This window comes from Natrix helvetica (assembly GCF_964273705.1).
Source record: "Natrix helvetica genome assembly, chromosome: 4".
NCBI lineage: Eukaryota > Metazoa > Chordata > Lepidosauria > Squamata > Natricidae > Natrix > Natrix helvetica.
The window spans coordinates 3,692,238-3,709,879 of record NC_138550.1 but is presented as its reverse complement, the minus strand read 5'-3'; the positions used below and the strand labels follow the sequence as shown (position 1 = coordinate 3,709,879).

Genomic DNA, 17,642 nt, shown 5'->3' with positions numbered 1-17,642 from the left:
ATATTGTCTCTGCTTTTTTTCCAACCCAGTTGGGTGAACTCTTGTGTGTCAGGGAAGGTATCTTAATTTCTCTTCGCAGCTTTGCAAAGTTTGTTTATTTATCCTCTTCGTTTTTTCCCTCAAAGGGGAAAAAAAAATGTTGTCAGTGGTGCTTTTAGCCCACTCTCCAGGGAAGGGAAAAATGCCAAAGATTGCCTAACCCTAGACAGGAAATAGGAAGAATTGGGACAATCCCGGGCTTTGTTCCCAGATCTTCTCTTTCTTGCAACATCCTGGCTTATTTTTTTTGGGGGGGGGGGGAATAGTCCACAATGAACTTCCATAATGAAAAGGAAGACATGATAGCAGTTTTCCAATATTTGAAGGGTTGCCACAGAAAAGAGGGGTTCAAATTATTGTCCTGGAGGCAGGACAAGAAACAACGGATGGAAATTAAGCAACCTGGAATTAAGGAGAAATTTCCTGACAAAACGATCAGTGGAACTACTTGCCACCAGAAATTCTGGGTGTTCCATCACTGGGGGGCAGGGGGTGTTAAGAAAAGACTGGACAACCATTGGTCTGAAATGGTACAGGGTCTTCTGCTTGTGCAGAGGGTTGGACTGGAAGACCTCTAAGATCCCTTCCACCTCTTGTTCTTCTGTTAAGTCTGAAATCCTCGACTTAACAATGACAATGAGGACCAGAATTTCTGTTTCTAAGTGACGTGATGATAAAGCATGACCTCATTGCTTAGCAATAGTAACCCCTGTTGCCATCATTAAAGAAATACCATGGTTGTTAGGTGAGGCAATTTCCTGCTGGCTTTCCCAAGCAGTCAATGGGGAAGCCGGCGGGAAGTTGAAAATCCCAGGTTGCCAGGCAGGTAAGTATTGCTGGGTGGGAAGCAGTGGTGGGTTTTAGCCGGTACGGCCCGGTATGGGCGTACCAGTAATAGCCGGGAGCAGCTGACATTGTACTGGTACGGTGGCTCATTTGCCCCACCCCCCATTCCCCAACCGCGGTCTATACCGGTTTTTAAAGCAACCGGCCAATTGCGCACATGCGCACAGTATGCAGCGCCTGTGCGAGCTCTGACAAGCAGCTGAATGTCACAGGGACGCTGGAGTGCACACGAAAGAATGTGCGGCCCCGTGAGTACAGTACCTATAGCGACGGGGAGAGGAACCCACCACTGGTGGGAGGGGCGTGAAATGGTACGCAGAGGTACAGGGGTCAGGGAAGGTGCACGAGGGGGCAGACGAGACTACAGGAGGCGCAAGGAAATGTGGAAAGGGATGGGGACCGTGTGCCATGGTGTGCAAGGGTGCTAAGGAGATACGCCGAGGGCAGGGAAGGGTGCAGAGGTTGCATGTTGGATGCGAAGGAGGTGCAACAAGGAAAGCGGGGGTTCCATTTTCAATTCCTTCTGGAAAACCACATGTACAATTCTGCAAAAGTCAGCAGGAGTCCAGCTTGACTGAAAGAATTCAAATATTATGGCCAATCCAGGAAATATAAAATGTATATCTTAAAATATAAATTCTAAAATATGGAAATAATGTAGTTTCCTTAATGTCCCTGTAAAACCACTGCAGATTGCTGAGAAAACAAAATATTTTGTAGCTCAGGATTGAAGTACGGAATCCACAGTTCTCTCTGAGCTTGATAGTTTTCTTGGAGACGTTTCATTACCAAACTAGATAACAGTTTCATCAGTGCCCAAAGGAAGTGGACGACGCTTCCAATTTATATACATAATATGCTAAGATTGCCAACCTTAACTGAACCAGAAAAGATAAGCGAGATTTGAGAGAGGAATAATGTTTGAATAGGAGACCATCAAGAGTTCCAAGACCCATAAGCAGCTGCGTGACAGGTAGTCCTTGACATACAACCACAATTGAGCACAACATTTCTGTTATTAAGCAAGACAGTGGTTACATCAGTTTGGCCTCCATTTTACACCCTTTCTAGCCACAATTATTAAGTGAATGACTGCAGATGTTCAGTGAGTAAATCTGGTTTCCCCATTTGGTCAGAAGGTCACAAAAAGGGATCCCACGACGTCAGGACACAACCATGGTCATAAGTATGAACCAGTTGCCAAGCATCTGAATTTTGGTCATAAGTCTCTTTTTAAAGTGCTGTTGTGACTTTGAACGGTCACTAAACTTTATGGCCGTCTGTTGATCTTCCAAGACTTTAAGAAAGAAAAGTATTCTGAATTTCTCAACGGGAATTTTTTTTTTCTTGGGGCTTCTGCAAAACATTTGAATTCAATAATTGTTTGGTAGCTTTACCATTTATTTCTTTTCTGCCTAAAATGATGCTTTTTCTGTCCCGGAGGAATTTTGGCAGTGGTCGGACTCCCTCATTGGAAGACAAATGGGATTTCCTGATCCTAAAAATATCCGTGTAGATCCACTGCCCCCTTCTGGATCGGTCTCGATCTCTCAGCCTTGCATTTTCCACAGCTGCAAAAGGGTGCATAATTAATCAAACACCATCATTTAAGTCAACAGTATTTCTCAACCTGGGACATGTTAAGAAGTGTGGACTTCAACTCCCAGAATTCCCTGGGGCCAATGTGACTGACTGTGGGATTCTGGGAGTTGAAGTCCACACACCAGAAAAGTTGTTGTGAGATGAGAAACCGCTACTATGGAGCATTTCTAAGCAGTCCTCGACTTACAACAGTTTATTTAGTGACCGTTCACAGTTACAGCGGCCCTGAAGAAGTGACTTAACGACCGTTTTTCACACTTTACGCCCGTTGCAGCATCCCCATGGTCACGTGATTCAAAATTCAGATGCTTGGCAACTGACTCATATTTATGACGGTTGCAATGTCCCCGGGGTCACGTGATCCCCCTTTTGTGACCTACTGACAAGCAAAGTGGAGGGAAAAGGCCCTGTTCACTTCACAACCATGACACTCCCTGAACAACTGCAGTGATTCACTTAACAACGGTGGCAAGAAAGGTCATAAAATGGGGCAAAATTCACTTAACCAATGTCTCACTTAGCAACAGAAATTTTGGGCTCCATTGAACCAGTTCCCATGCGTCTGAATTTGATTGTGACCACGGGGATGCTGCAACAGTCGTAAGTATGGGGAGGAAATAGTCCTGTCACTTTTTTCAATGCCGTTGTAACTTCAAATGGTCACTAAACAAACGGTTGTAAATTGAGGACTACCTGCATGCATTTGTTTTGAAGGCTTAATCTCATCCAGCCAGAATCAGCCCCTCTATCCTTCTGCAACTTTTCTATTCGTATCCTGCTTTGCTTGTTACGTTTTTATGTACTACCCATGTAATGACATATATTTTACCTTTGTCCAAATAAACCAACTTTATGCCCCTTCCTTTTGCTTTGAACAATTTTGTCTATAGAGTTTAAACAAGTTTGTTCATTAATCCCTTTGAATAGTGTCTCAGAACTTGATATAATTTCATTTTCTGTCTTTTGTTCCTCCCTTTTATAAATCCAAAAGAATACCATTATCCAAGTTGCTATTCTGGTTTCTCGTTTGCACATCCTTTTTAATTAGGGTGCCGTCGGCCAGACAGTGTCGGCTGGTGACCCCCAGGGGGAGAGCCTTCTCTGTGGGAGCGCCTTCCCTCTGGAATGAGCTGCCCCTGGAGCTTCGCATAATCCCCGGCCTCCGGTCCTTCCAGCGCGCCCTAAAAAGTTGGCTTTTCCAGCAAGCCGGCCTGGCCTGTTAATTTTAACTTATTTTAAATGTACTGTCTTTTAAATTCGGTTTGTTTTTTTGGATATGTATTTAATTTTTTTTAACTTTTGGGATGTGTGTTTTCTTTAATGTTGTACGCCGCCCTGAGTCCTTTTGGAGAAGGGCGGCATATAAATCCAAACAAACAAACAAACAAACAAACAAACATGAAGGCATGACTTGGTTTCCTTTGTGTATCCATCTCCCCCACCCCCCCATGTCATTCATCATTTTTAAATCCACTTTCAAATCCACCTGTGTTTCAGCCTTACCCAGTAAAACGTGTTCCTCTTCCATAACACCATTTACATCCAGTTTCATGACAGCAGATCATCTTAAAAGTAGCTTCTCAGCGCATTGTTCCCAACTATCTTTGAATTCTATCGTATTTAGCTCTATTCTGTATTTGTGAGTCTCTTCTTTAAGCCTAATCTTTAATTTTTTCTGGTTCCCTCTAGTGTGCAAACTTTCAAAATCTCATCATAGTTGTTTTTCCTAATCAACATCTTTTTTTTTTCTCACAGGAAGCTTTTTAACATTGTACTAGAATAAGGCCAGTTCTCATCTTATGGCCACAAGGGAGCCCAAAATTTTTGTGTTTAGGCGAGATATTTGTTAAGGGAGCTTTTGTTCCATTTTACGACCTTTCTTGCCACCGCTGTTAAAAGAATCCCTGCAGTTGATCAGGTAGCAGCACGGTTGTTAAGTGAATCTGGCTTCCCCATTGATTTTGTTCCATCGGCAAAGTCGCAAAAGGGGATTATCTCATGACCCCAGGACACTGCAACCGTCGTAAATGTGAGCCAAGCATTTGAATTTGGATCGTGTGGCCGTGGTTGTAACTGTGAAAAATGGTCATGTCATTTTTTTTCAGTGCCATTGTAAGTTTGAAAAAATCCCTAGATGAATGTTGTAAATCGAGGACTACCTATATATTCATTTACGGCTACTTCAGATGTGAGGTTTATCCTTCCATATTTCCACAACTGCTCCTGAATATTCTAAATATATCACCAATTTTTTTATTTTTCCTAAACAAAATGATCCTAAAATTAAATTTTATTCACCTGTGCATCTTATTGGTACCCTAGATTACTGTTTCTCAGCCTTGCCAACTTTAAGCCAGTTTGACTTTCAGCTAATATTCGGGACCAGTTCCCTGGCCTCCATGAGGACTAGCATCTTCGGATGCCTGTGAGGCCCAACGTTGGTCGAGAGAGACCGGCCCCCTTACGGACCCAGCGGGGATGGAACGCTCTGAGGTCGCTATAGCAACGCCGAGACCCGGCCCTTGGAACCTCGCGAGCGGTCATCCCCACTCCCCCCACCCCCCACGAATCGTCGCCGTGGCAACATAGAACCCTCGGCCCGGCGAACCTTGAAGACGATTCGTCGCCCGGTTGCCATGGCAACGTAAGAACCCTCCAGCCCGGCAAGCCTCGAAGGCGATTCGTCGCCGGTCGCTATGGCAACGTAGAGCCCCCCCCTCTCCACCGGCCCGACAAGCCTTGCGAGCCGTTCTCCTTGGTCGCCATGGCGACGTAGAGGCCTTGCCCGCCAAGCCTAGCAGGCGGGCTTCTCGCCGCTGCTGCCCCGCCTCAAGCCGCCGGGAAGGCGGGGTCAGCTCGCCCGAGGGCCCCGAAAAAGAGCGGATGCGGCGGCAAGCGCTTCCTTTCCTCCGCGTTCGGCCCTCCGACCGGCCATGGCTCCCGTCGGCGACCGCGCCGGCTACTGGGGCCCGCCGACCTCCACCTTGGACTGGTGTGAGGAGAACTACGTCGTGTCCTTCTACATCGCCGAGTTCTGTGAGTATGGCGGCGGGAGGGATGGGGGGGCAGGTGCGCCTCCCTTCTTGGACCCCCCTCCTCCCCCAGGCTGTGAGGGGATGGAGAGGGGTCATTAAATTATTGGGGGGGGGGGGCAGAGCGGCCTTGTCCCCCTTAGCCTTGAAGCGTTGCAGCTTTGCAAAGGGGTGGGTGGGTAATCAATGGCAGAAGCCTCCCCCCTGTTATTTCGGGGGGGGTATATGTTCCCCATAGGAATTGCTTAAGGGCGTCTTTTCCCCCATTCTAGATCCTTCCTTCCTCCCCCCCCAACCCACCCCATTGTGGAAGAATGGAATTTGGGCGGGGGGAGATATTTGGAAGAGGCAGGGGCAATAATTTTTTAAAAATATATTTTATTTATTTCCTCAAGCATGTATTAGATTAACATATATAAGTATAATGATGATATAATAATGAGAAGGAGCAATCTTTGGTGATCAGAATAACAAGAGTTGGGGATAGGATAGGATAGAATAGAAATAAGAGTAGAGTAGAATTAAGAGTATAATAGAATAGAAATTAGAATAGAATACAATACAATAGCAGAGTTGGAAGGGACCTTGGGGGTCTTCTAGTCCAACCTCCTCCCTAGGCAGGAAACCCTACACCATTTCAGACAAAATTGTCATCTAACATCTTAAAGACTTCCAGTGTTGGGGCATTCACAACTTCTGGAGGCAAGTTGTTCCATTGATTGATTGTTCTCATTGTCAAGAAATTTCTCCTCAGTTCTAAGTTGCTTCTCTCCTAGATTAGTTTTGGAAGGGACCTTAGAGGTCATCTAGGCCAACCCCTCCCCCCTGCTCAAGCAGGAGACCCTATATCATTTCAGACAAATGGTTTGTCAATCTCTTAAAAAGTTCCAGTGTTGGAGCAACCACAACTTCTGTTCCACTGGTTAATTGTTCTCTCTTTCGGGAAATTCCTCCTTAGTTCTAGATTGCTTCTCTCCTTGATTAGTTTCCATCTGTTGCTTCTTGTCCAGCCTTCAGGTGTTTTGCAAAATAGGTTGAGCCCAGTGGTGGGTTTCAAATTTTTTTACAACCTCTTCTGTAGGTGTGGCTTGCTTTGTGGGAGTGCCGGCCATGTGACCGGGTGGGAGTAGCTTGCCAGCCGTGTAATTGGGTGGGCGTGGCTAACTTGTAAAATGTGGTGAAACTCACTTAACAACGCTCTTGCTTAGCAACCAAAATGTTGGCTCAGGAACTCTGCCATTTGAAGCACGCAAGTCTTAAAGCTGTCAAGTTACAAGACCCTTGCGCCTGTAACCCTTTAGGAAAAAAAAACCCAGGGGTGTTCAAACTTGACAGCTTTAAGACTTGTGGACTTCAACTCCCAGAATTCCTCCTCCGGTCATGTTGGCTCAGAAACATTGGAATTTGAAGTGTGCAAGTCTTAAAGCTGTCAAGTTACAAGACCCTTGCACCCCTAACCCTTTAGAAAAAGAAACCCCAGGGTGTTCAAACTTGACAGCTTTAAGACTTGTGGACTTCAACTCCCAGAATTCCTCCTCCGGTCATGTTGGCTCAGAAACATTGGAATTTGAAGTGTGCAAGTCTTAAAGCTGTCAAGTTACAAGACCCTTGCACCCATAACCCTTTAGGAAAAAAAACCCCAGGGGCGTTCAAACTTGACAGCTTTAAGACTTGTGGGCTTCAACTCCCAGAATTCCTCCTCTCGCTCTTCATCTTGATGATGAGCGGACGGACGGGGGGAGGGAGCTGGAACTGGTTCTAAACGGCCCTGTAGATTTGTGGAAACGCTTCTATAGAAGAGGTTAGAACTGGCAGGAACCCACCCCTGGTTGAGCCCCTTTTGCTAGGGGATTATCTGAGGGGTAGCTTTCCCCCCTAATAGTCATAGAAAGGATTTCCAGAAAGGAAGAGTTTCTCTGGGTTTCCTTTTCCCTGATTTTGTGACTTTGGATGACGCGTTGAGGGCCATCCTCTAGAAAGGTTAACCCTAGACACATTTGGGGGAAGAGGCTTGGGGACTGAAAGGTGACATAGGTACCCAAAACGTCTACAGACTGAAAGAACCCTGTGTATTAAAAAAAACCCACCAATGAGGACTTCCTCAGGTTGAAGTTAGCCCCTGGCATGTCTGCATCTATGCAGTTTTCCTGGCATCTGTGCTGCTTTCTTCCCAGATTCTTGTCCTCCCAGTGTTTCCTGGTGGTCTCCCATCCATTGTTTTGGCATCAGTCAAGTTGTGATAGTGCTGCTCCTTAACGTCTTTCGATGCTCCAAAAAATGAATAAAAAAGTTGAAAAGTTTTAATCCTTTCACTCTACAGGCTGGGCAGGAGCGGTGTGTGTGTGTGTGTTATGGATTTCGTACAGTACAGCTTTAAAAAATATAGTAATGCCTTTATTACATGTCTTTCCTGCAATCGGACCATTAACTTATACTGAGAGTTAATTTTCTAGTTAAAATTTATATATGGGGCAGATGACGCCTGCAGTCAAAAGCTCAGGTTTCGTTTCCAACAATGCATGCAGACTTTCGTAGCGACTTCTGGAATTATAGAATGCTTTTTTCTATAGGTCAGATGTGGGTGGAAGAAAGACTTTCTAATTTCTAATGCAATTTGAGAGCTGAGATTTTTGCAAAAGAATACTGGATTAAGCAAAGCTTGGGCAAATCCTGCCATTAAAACTAAGCTGGGCATGATATTTAAATGTTGCCCCTGCTTTTTCCCAACCAGGTTTTATGAATTTCAAATCTACAGTTGCGCATTAAGAAATTCTGCTGATGCGTCTTTACTTTTAAACCTTGCTGATCTGTCTCGGTGGTTTTTAAAAACAAGTGAGCAAACTCGTCAAGCATATTAAAAGCAAATCACCCTTATAAATATCAGAAGGAGCCTGATAGCATCTTCTCTGATGGGCGTGCATTTTACTAACCGGAGTAAGGTTTCATGAGGGCATACTTCTCGGAAACATGGCTTTTAATACAATACCAGTAGTCCTCGGCTTATGACCACAATGAAGCCCAAAATTTCTGTTCCAAGTGAAACAGTTGTCAAGTGACTTTTGTCCCATTTTAGGACTTTTCTGGCCAGAGATGTGAATCTGAATCACTGCAGTTGTTAAATTAGTTATGAATTGAATCTGGCTTCCCTATTAACTGGGCTTGTCAGAAGCTCGTAAAAGGGGGTCACATGACCCCGGGACACTGCAACCTTCATAAATATGAACCAGGCATCTGAATTTTGTTTATGTGCCCATGGGGATGCCGCAGTGGTCATAAGTGTGAAAAATAGCCCTAATCACTGTTTTCAGTGCTATTGCTACTTCGAATGGTCATAAGTCGAGGACTACCTGTACGTTCATTGGAAAAGATGTTTCCAGAATCCTGATTATTACTACCATGCCAGGCCATACAGTAAACAGTAACAGAGTTGGAAGGGACCTTGGAGATCATCTAGTCCAACCACCTGAGCCACCTATTTCTGCATTGGCTGCCCTTATCATGTGAGATATTTGTCACAGCCATTCTTTTAGCCCCCTACCCCTTAAGAAGAAGAAGATGGTGATGGACAAGGAAAAGGTGAAGCCAAATACTCCTAAAAATTATTTCATTTCGCCACTCCAAAAATTATATCTTGACAAAGGATCAAACATTTATACAGATTCCGATGCCAGTATGAGATACCCCAGGGGTGGGTTTCAATTTTTTTTACTACTGGTTCGGTGGGTGTGGCTAGATGGGGGGGGGGATGTGACTGAGTGGTTGTGGCCAATGTGACATCACTCACACACCCTCAGTCACATGACATCCTCACCAAGTCATGCCCACCGAAACGGTGGTGAAAGGTTTTGATGCGGGGTGTGTGTGTGCCTTTAGCCTTGCCGGAGCTAAGGGAGCCCCTGCAAACTACCCAGTAAGGAAAAAAAAAGTTTTTGTCCATCCCGGCCCCCAGGAACACTCTGCAGGCTTCAGCAGGGCTGGGGGAAGGGGAAAACGCCCCCTTTTTTGCGAAAAACTGGCTGTTTTTCACAAAAAACTGAGATATTTTCCTCTCCCCCCAGTCCTGTTGAAGCCTGCAGAGTGCTTTTGGGGGCTGGGAGAAGGCAAAACGGCTTCTGTTTTCAAAAAAAACCTGCCCATCTCTGGGACTGGCTTGCGCACACCATTAAAAAAAGGGAGGAAATACATTTTTTCAATGAAGACTGTTCTGCGCATGTGCAGAACAGAAAATAAAGATGGCGGCGCCCAGGATAGAATCGGTACGGTCGTGTGTCCGGCCGAGTTACTACCTATTCGTCCGAACAGGTCCAAACCGGTAGGAGCCCACCTCTGAGATGCTCCAAGTAAGTTAGGAATCTGTTTTGTGCGATTAACACAAGCTGTGTATCTTAAAACTTGCTGAAGATAATGTTTGATAGTTTACCGTGAGCGAATCACATTCCAGATAGCCGTATCTTCTTACTTACAAAAAACCCATGTTATTACAGTTATCTCTCTTTCTATTATTGTCCTTGTTCTGTTGCTGCCCTTGATACTACAAAGAAAATTCTGGGGTAGGATCCAGCTTGTTTGGAGAATGCCACCTTTTATGGACATCATGAGAGGGAAATTTCATATACTTTATGGATACATATACCAAAGCTCCAGTTTCACATCTCTATTCTTCCAACTGATGAACAGGTTGTGTGTTCCGTCCTTAGCACAGATGCCACAGAAGCGAGATGCTCACGTTGTTTTTCATAGACTTTACGTTTCGTCCTCCCGTTTCTGCTCTGTGCAGATTACAACTTTGTTGTTGTACTCAGAAGAGGCCAGCGTTGGTGCAGCACCAATTTTAGTTATTCCCCCTCCAGGCGCAGAGGTGAAACAGACGATTTTTCTAGCGATCGCTGATTGCTTTGCAGTAAAAAAAAAAGCACAAATTCTACCCACTGGTCTTTTTTGTGTAATCTCGATGAAGATCTCAAGTATTTATTGGGCAACCAGCATTGTACACATGCGAGCTTGTGCTGTCCCAAAGTCAGGTCACCAAATCAATATGCGCATGGGCGAGGCAAGGAACAATTTGTGAGAATCCCGAGTCAGCAAGGAGAAACCACGCAACCTCCCTATTTTAATAAAGATGCATAATTGTCAGTACTATTTTTAATACCGGGGGAGCCAGTTTGGTCCGGGGGTTAATGTGCTGAATTAGATTAAACCTGGGAGATTTAATCTTGCTTTAGGCATGTGGGAAGCCAGCTGGATGACTTTTTAGGCTGGCCCTTTTCTCTTAAGTCTAAGGAAGAAAGCAGCGGCATCCTCCGTCTGGAAAAAAAAAATGTGGCCAAGAAAACCGCATGGGCTTGTGCAGCGCTGCCTGTTTTTTGCACCTGTGCAAATGTCGCTTCAGGCGCTGCGATTTTTGGACTGCCTTGCAGAATTAAGAAATTAGATGAGCAGCGAACATATGGAGAGAGGAGATCTAATTGATAGCGGAGAACGGAGGAAGTTTGGAATGCAGTGTCTCAGACGCTTTCTTCAAGCACTTACTTGCTTGTGGTTGTTACTATTTTTAAGGCCAGGTAAAGAGGGAGTGGGAAGGCTCCCTCAAAAATGTGGCACGTGCCAGTCAAGTACATAGTAACGTCTGGAATTTGATGATCTCACTTGTCCCTTTATTGCTAGACTCAGTCTGGAATTTCAGGCAGAGATAAGGGGTGCCAGTCTCCCTCACTTTGGAGACAGAAAAGGACTTACGGTATTTTTTTGCCACAGAAGGAGCTGAGGTCAAATGCCAGGAGGCCATGAGTTCTACTCCCACCTTAGGCCTGAAAAACTGCCGAGGTGACTTTGGCCCAACCACCAGGAGACTGTGAGTTCTAGTTCCACCTCAAGCATGAAAGCAGCTGGGCGACTTTGGGCCAATTACCAGGAGATTATGAGTTTGAATCCCATTTTAGACAATAGCCTGCTGGGTGCTTTTAGGCTAATCACCTGGAGCTGGAGAGTTCTAGTCCTGCCTTAGCCATGAAAGCCTTTTGGGTGATTTTGTGCCAGTCGCTTTTTCTCAGTCCAGTACAGGGTAGTAGTTGCTGAGCATTTCTCCATGGAGGAAAGAGTATTGCCTACGCCCACTGCCCATGGTTACTTATAAAGGAATAAAGGCAGGAGATCAATACAATATAAAGAAATAAATAGCTTTAATACTTGTGGTTCAGCTACACTAGATTGTACTTTTAGCGAGTAGCCACAACAGTAGTACAACAGTTGGGCATGTCCTGGGGTGACCTTGTGTTGAAAAAGCAGAATATGAGCAATGTTGATGCTTCTACTTTTTTTTTAACTCCTTTTTTTTTCAGTCTACACCCACTTGTTTGAGAGTGATATCACTGGCCTTAACGACACGTCCTAAGTATCTTCTGCTCCCTTGAAAAGGGAAGTTCCCATATAGCTTTGGCGGTTCATGAACCATAAGATTTTTTGCAACTCTGGAAGTAAAGGCGTGAAGTTTTCACGTACTCTTAATCTGCATATGCCAGCACAGTTCATGCATAAGAAATCCAGGGCTAGCGCTGTTTGAGAATATGGAATTAGCAACCAGCTTTTGAGAAAAGCCAAGACTTTTTTCGCCTTTATTTCCCCCCCCCCCCCCCCCCCCGAGAAATGGTTTGATTTTGTTGTGGCTGCCAGCAGAGCTGGCAGCAGATTTGGACAGCGAGAAGGTTGGGGAGGAACCTGGGCCAGTCCTGGAGTGTGGGGAAGAACATCTGGAGCCTGTTCCCAGTGTACTCATGCGCAGTTACCAGAAGAAGGCTGTAAAGGTTGGACCATAAGGAAGGCTGAGGGCCAAAGAATGGAGGCCTTTGAACTCTGGTGCTGGAGAAGACTCCTGCATTGAGTCCCTTGGACTGCAAGGCCATCCACCCGGTCAGTCCTAGAGGAGATCAACCCTGACTGCTCTCTAGAAGGCCAGATCCTGAAGAGGAAACTCAAAGACTTTGGCCACCTAATGAGAAGGAAGAAGGACTCCCTGGGGAAGAGCCTCTTGCTGGGAACAATGGAGGGCAAAAGAAGAAGAAGGGACAACAGAGGAGGAGGTGGCTGGATGGAGTCACCGAAGCAGTCGGCGTGAGCTTCAATGGACTCCGGAGGATGGTAGAGGACAGGAAGGCCTGGAGGAACGTGGTCCATGGGGTCGCGATGGGTCAGACACGATTTTGCAGCTAACAACAACAATACATAACACATATGCACATGCTACACACACGCACGCCTAAAGAAGCTCCTTGGATGAGAACTGGATGAAAATCCAGTTACCTTTTGAAAAAGCACCTTTGGGACAACCATGACCTGGAAGATTGAGAATCTCAATAGACCTTTATTGGGGAATTATATTACAGTACGGCAGTGCAATAATGCTGAATTCTCCATCTTGTTAAGTCTGTCTTCAAACTCCAAACATTCCTCCGTATCACTTTCCCGACTGACCTCTGACCCTGGTGCAAACAGAATAACAAAGTTGATGGCCCAAGCAGGAGACCCTATCACCAGGGGTGTCAAACTCAAGGCCCATGGGGCTGGCCTGGAAATATCAAAGGACCAGCCCAAAGTGCCTCTGCTAGCCCAAACTGGCAGGGTGTTGCAAGAGGCGTCCATCTCATCTTTCCCCTTCTCCCCCCACCATCCCCCCAGGCCCCAGCCTGCGTAGATCTACAATGCTGATCTGGCCCTTGAAGAAATCCAGTTTGACACCGCTGCCCTATAGCATTTCCAACAAATGGTTGAACAATCTCCTTAAGAACTCCCAGTGTTGGGGTTACCCACAGCTTCTGGAGGCAAGTAGTTCCACTGGTTAATTGTTCTCACGGTCAGGAAATTTCTTACTTCCAGGTTAGTTCTCTCCTTCGTTAGTTTCTTGTCCTGCCTTCGGGTGCTTTGGGGAATAGGGGGGCAGCCCCTCGAATATTGCAACACTGCTATCATGTCACCCCTAATCCTTTTCACTAAACTGGACCTACCCAATACCAGCAACCGTTCTTTGTGGGTTTCAGCCTCTACTCCCCTAATCGTCTTCGTTGCTCTTTTCCTTGGTAATACCTTCGTTGATGTTGTGTTGTCATCACATTTCCTTCCTCCGGTCCTCTCTCCATATCTCAGGCAGCCATAAGTTATTGTTGTCGTCCGTCCGTCCGTCCGTGTCCCCCCCCCCCCCCCCCGTTCACTTCTGTCCGATTCTGGGAAGTTGCCTGGAAAAGCTTCTTCAGTTTTCTTGGCCAGGGTCTCCCAATGGTTTGCCATTGCCTGCTTCCTAGGGCTGAGAGAAAGCAACCGGCCCCAGGCCATCCAGTTGGCGTCCTGCCCAAGGTGGGGCTAGAACTCCCAGTCCCCCAGTTCCTAGTCTGATGCCTTAACAACTCCACCAAATGGATTCTATTTCCCCTCTGTGTGAGGGGAACCTTTACCTTGAAGAGCCTGCACAGCTGCTCACCCACCCATTCCATCTGGTTGCTTGCGGTGCCATGACCCGGGAGGCGGGGTCGTGTGGTGGTGCTGCCCCATGCGCCCCGCACCAGCTTATCTCAAGGCCCCCGCAACCAGGCCATCCATGCCCCGACAACTGCCTTGTGGAAAAGGAGCCCACGTGGCCGCCAGCCCACTTCTGCTTGCTCGTGGCCGCAACGGAGCAGGAGGCCGAGCGGTGTGCCGATGCCACAACCGTGAGGCAAGACAGGTGTCGGGGCGTGGGTGGCCTGGCTGCAGGGGCCTTTGAGGTAAGCCGGTGCAGGGCGCGCATGGGGCATCTTCATTGCTTCCTGCCTCATGGCAGTGGTGGCACTAGCATGTGGGCCTTGGGGGGGGGGGGGAATAAGACACCCTCCAGTGCTTATTTTGGTGGCCAAAAGAAAATAAGACCCAGACTTAGGGAAGATTCCTAAGAGCAGGAAGGAAATGCAGAATGTGGATTGCTGGTTGTGGGAAAGAGAGTCGGGTTTCACTTCTCCATGGAGATCAGCAAATACTTGAGTGCGCCTTTCAGGTGCCACAGGGGGAAATCCCTGCCAGCCTATTTGAAGGAGCCGATGGGTATCTCTGGAATGGAGCCCTCCCCTCCCCTCTCTTCATTCCTCCCTCTCGTTGCTCTGGTGAAGAGGCATAACTTTACCAATCTATGGGGTGATCCATCAAAGCAGCAAAAGTACAACAACAGATCTCCAGATTAATTTGTGAAGAACGGTAACGGCTGTGTTCTGGGTTTACTTTGCAATTTTTGTGTGAAGAGGCGTATCAGGTGAGCACCAACGCCCTTTCTCATGAGTTGCAAATATACCGTTTGGGCGTTTAATAGAACATCATGCCTCTGAGGGCCCAAAACCCCCAGCTAGATAATAATTGTCTCTCTCAGTGCTTCCTCCGTTTATTTCTCCCTCTTTGAACCCGTCTCCCTTTCATCCCAAATATATTGATTTGGTGCTTTGTGTGGGTGGTGCATGGATGCAGGTCGTCCTTGCTTAGTGACCGATTGCTTAGCGATAGCACTTAGACTTATATACACCTTCCTAGTGCTTTACTGCCCACCTTAAGCAGAATAACAGAGTTTCCTGCTCAGGAAACTTGCTGTCTCACTGCTCAAGAGTCCCTATCCCATTTCAGACAAATGGTTGTCCAGTCTCTTCTTAAAAACTTCCAGTGTTGGAGCAACCACAAGGCCAGTTGTTCCACTGGTTGATTGTTCTCACTCTCGGGAAATTTCTCCTTAGTTCTAGGTTGCTTCTCTCCTTGATTAACTTCCATCCATTGCTTCTTATCCTACCCTCAGGGGCTTTGGAGAATAGCTTGACCTCCTCTTTGTGGCAGCCCCCAGATATTGGAAGACTGTTATCCTAAAAGCTGCACACATCAGGCACCATACAAATACAACAACTTCTGGAGGCCAGTTGTTCCACTGGTTAATTGTTCTCACTCTCAGGAAATTTCTCCTTAGTTCTAGGTTGCTTCTCTCCTTGATTAACTTCCATCCATTGCTTCTTGTCCTGCCTTCAGGGGCTTTGGAGAATAGCTTGAGAAACCCCCCCCCCCCCCCCCGGTTCTTTGGGGCAACCCCTGAGATTCTGTAGAGATTCTCCATCATCCAGGTCATGGTTGCCCCAAAGGTGGTTTTTCAAGAGTTAACTGGACTCTTCTTTCTTTCTTAACTAGCTGTACCAGATAACTTCACTTACAAGAAGCCAGCCTGTCTGCTTTCTCAGTTTCAGAATATTTATAACTTTTGAGATAAGACCCAAAAACTGGATTTCACCTTGCAGTATAGTTGGCGTATTTTGAAATAAGAGCAGTATATTGCAGCCAGACGGATTATTACTGTCTTTTGCTCAAGCTGTAGGTTGTGAATTCAGGAGCAATTCCAGGCAGAAAACACTCGGGGACGATACTATTTATACGTTAATGTGATTTTTGTTTTGTTTTGTTCTGATGCCAGATCGCCTGTTTTATCTTTTGTAGTTATACACAATATTTGTTGAATTTTATGTGGGGAATCATTAGTTGGTTTGTTGCTTTGTTTTGGGCTGCCCAGAGTCACAATGCATGAGCTGGGCAGCCTTATAAGCCTTAAACAAAACTATTTTTTCCTCTAAATTTAAATTTAAACCGCTTCAAAAGATGAGTAACCAGTTCTGTCAGCCAAACAGAAAGCTCTACGTATTCGCTTCCTAAAAGCATAATTGTTCAGTCCTTATCTCTCAATGGGCCGGACAGCTCACCGTGGGGTTAGGAGCTGGTGATCTTGTGCCCTTTTTTGATTGCGGTTGTGGCTTTTTTGTGTTGTTGCGGTTATGTCCTCTAAGCCTAGTTGTTTTCCTGCAGGGTTTGCATTCCCAGTCTAGGCGGCAAGTATAGCTCAGCTTTTTTTTCCTCTCTTATCGCCTCGTGACACCTTTTCTATTTGAACAAGCTAGCGTAGAAGTGGGTGCCGCTGAGCTGGAAAACTGAAAGTTGGTTGGCAAAGGAACCCAGGACAGGTAGTCCTCGTCTTACGACCACCATTGAGGCCAACGATTTCTGTTGCTAAGCGAGACAGTTGTTGAGTGAGCTTGGCCCCATTTTTACAACTTTTCTTGCCACAGCTGTTCAGTGACTTTGCTCAGTGAGTAGCAAAAGTTATAGCAGTTAAGACTTGTATGCCGCTTCACGGTGCTTTCCAGCCCCTCTCTAAGCGGTTTTACAGGGTCAGCCCCTTGTCCCCAACAATCCGGGTCCTCGTTTTACTGACCTCGGAAGGATGGGAGGATGAGTCAACTTTGAGCCTGGTGAGATTCAAACTACTGCAGTGAGCAGTGAAATTAGCCTGCAATACTGCATTCTAACCACTGTGCCAACATGGATGGATGGATGGATGGATGGATGGATGGATGGATGGATGGATGGATGGAAGGAAGGAAGGAAGGAAGGAAGGAAGGAAGGAAGGAAGGAAGGAAGGAAGGAAGGAAACACTTATATATACCACTTCACAGTGCTTCCCAGCTCCCTCTAAACAGTTTACAGAGTCAGCCCCTTGGCCCCCAACAATCCGGGTCCTCATTTTACTGACCTCGGAAGGACGGAAGGCTGAGTCAACTTGGAGCCTAGTGAGATTCAAACTACTGGCAGTTGGCAGAATTAGCCTGCAATACTGCAATCTCACCACTGTGCCTCCACGTTCTTAGTAACATGGTCGTTAAGTGAACCTGACTTCCCCATTGACTTTGCTCGTCGGAAGGTCATAAAAGCAGACCCTAGGACACCGCAATCGTCATAACTATGAATCAATTGCCGGGCGTTTCAATTCTGATCACGTGACCACAGTGGGATAGTGTAACAGTGGCAAGTGTGAAAAGCGGCGATGCAAACTTTTTTTCAGTGCCGTGTCCGAACGGTCATTAAGCGAACTGCCGCCAGAAGGACGACCTGCCAATCATTCAGTCAGTCCCGAGCTCCAACTGTTCTCTCCAGTTGCCCATTTGAGAAAGAAGGAAGGAAACCTGCCCTCAATGGGAGTTTGAAAGACAATGGAGTTTCTTGCTCAACCCAGTAAATAATTTGTTCCTGTGGCATTTTCCTCCCAGGGTTTTTATCCGCTTAGAGTTTGTTGATCAGGTCAACAGGGCT

The 17,642-nt window shown here is 46.3% G+C and overlaps 1 protein-coding gene across 3 annotated transcripts in view; it reads left to right on the top strand.

Annotated features, from left to right (window-relative positions):
* Positions 1-5,311: 5,311 nt before the first annotated feature.
* ACER3 (alkaline ceramidase 3) overlaps positions 5,312-17,642 on the top strand; it is a 41,957-nt gene continuing 29,626 nt past the window's right edge. The window contains exon 1 of one of the 3 annotated variants that reach the window (XM_081950175.1): positions 5,312-5,523. In XM_081950175.1, coding sequence (XP_081806301.1) covers positions 5,421-5,523 — 103 coding nt within the window. In that variant the 5' untranslated portion in view covers positions 5,312-5,420. The remainder of the gene's footprint in view (positions 5,524-17,642) is intronic. The other 2 variants (XM_081950176.1, XM_081950174.1) reach the window with 2 other exon arrangements.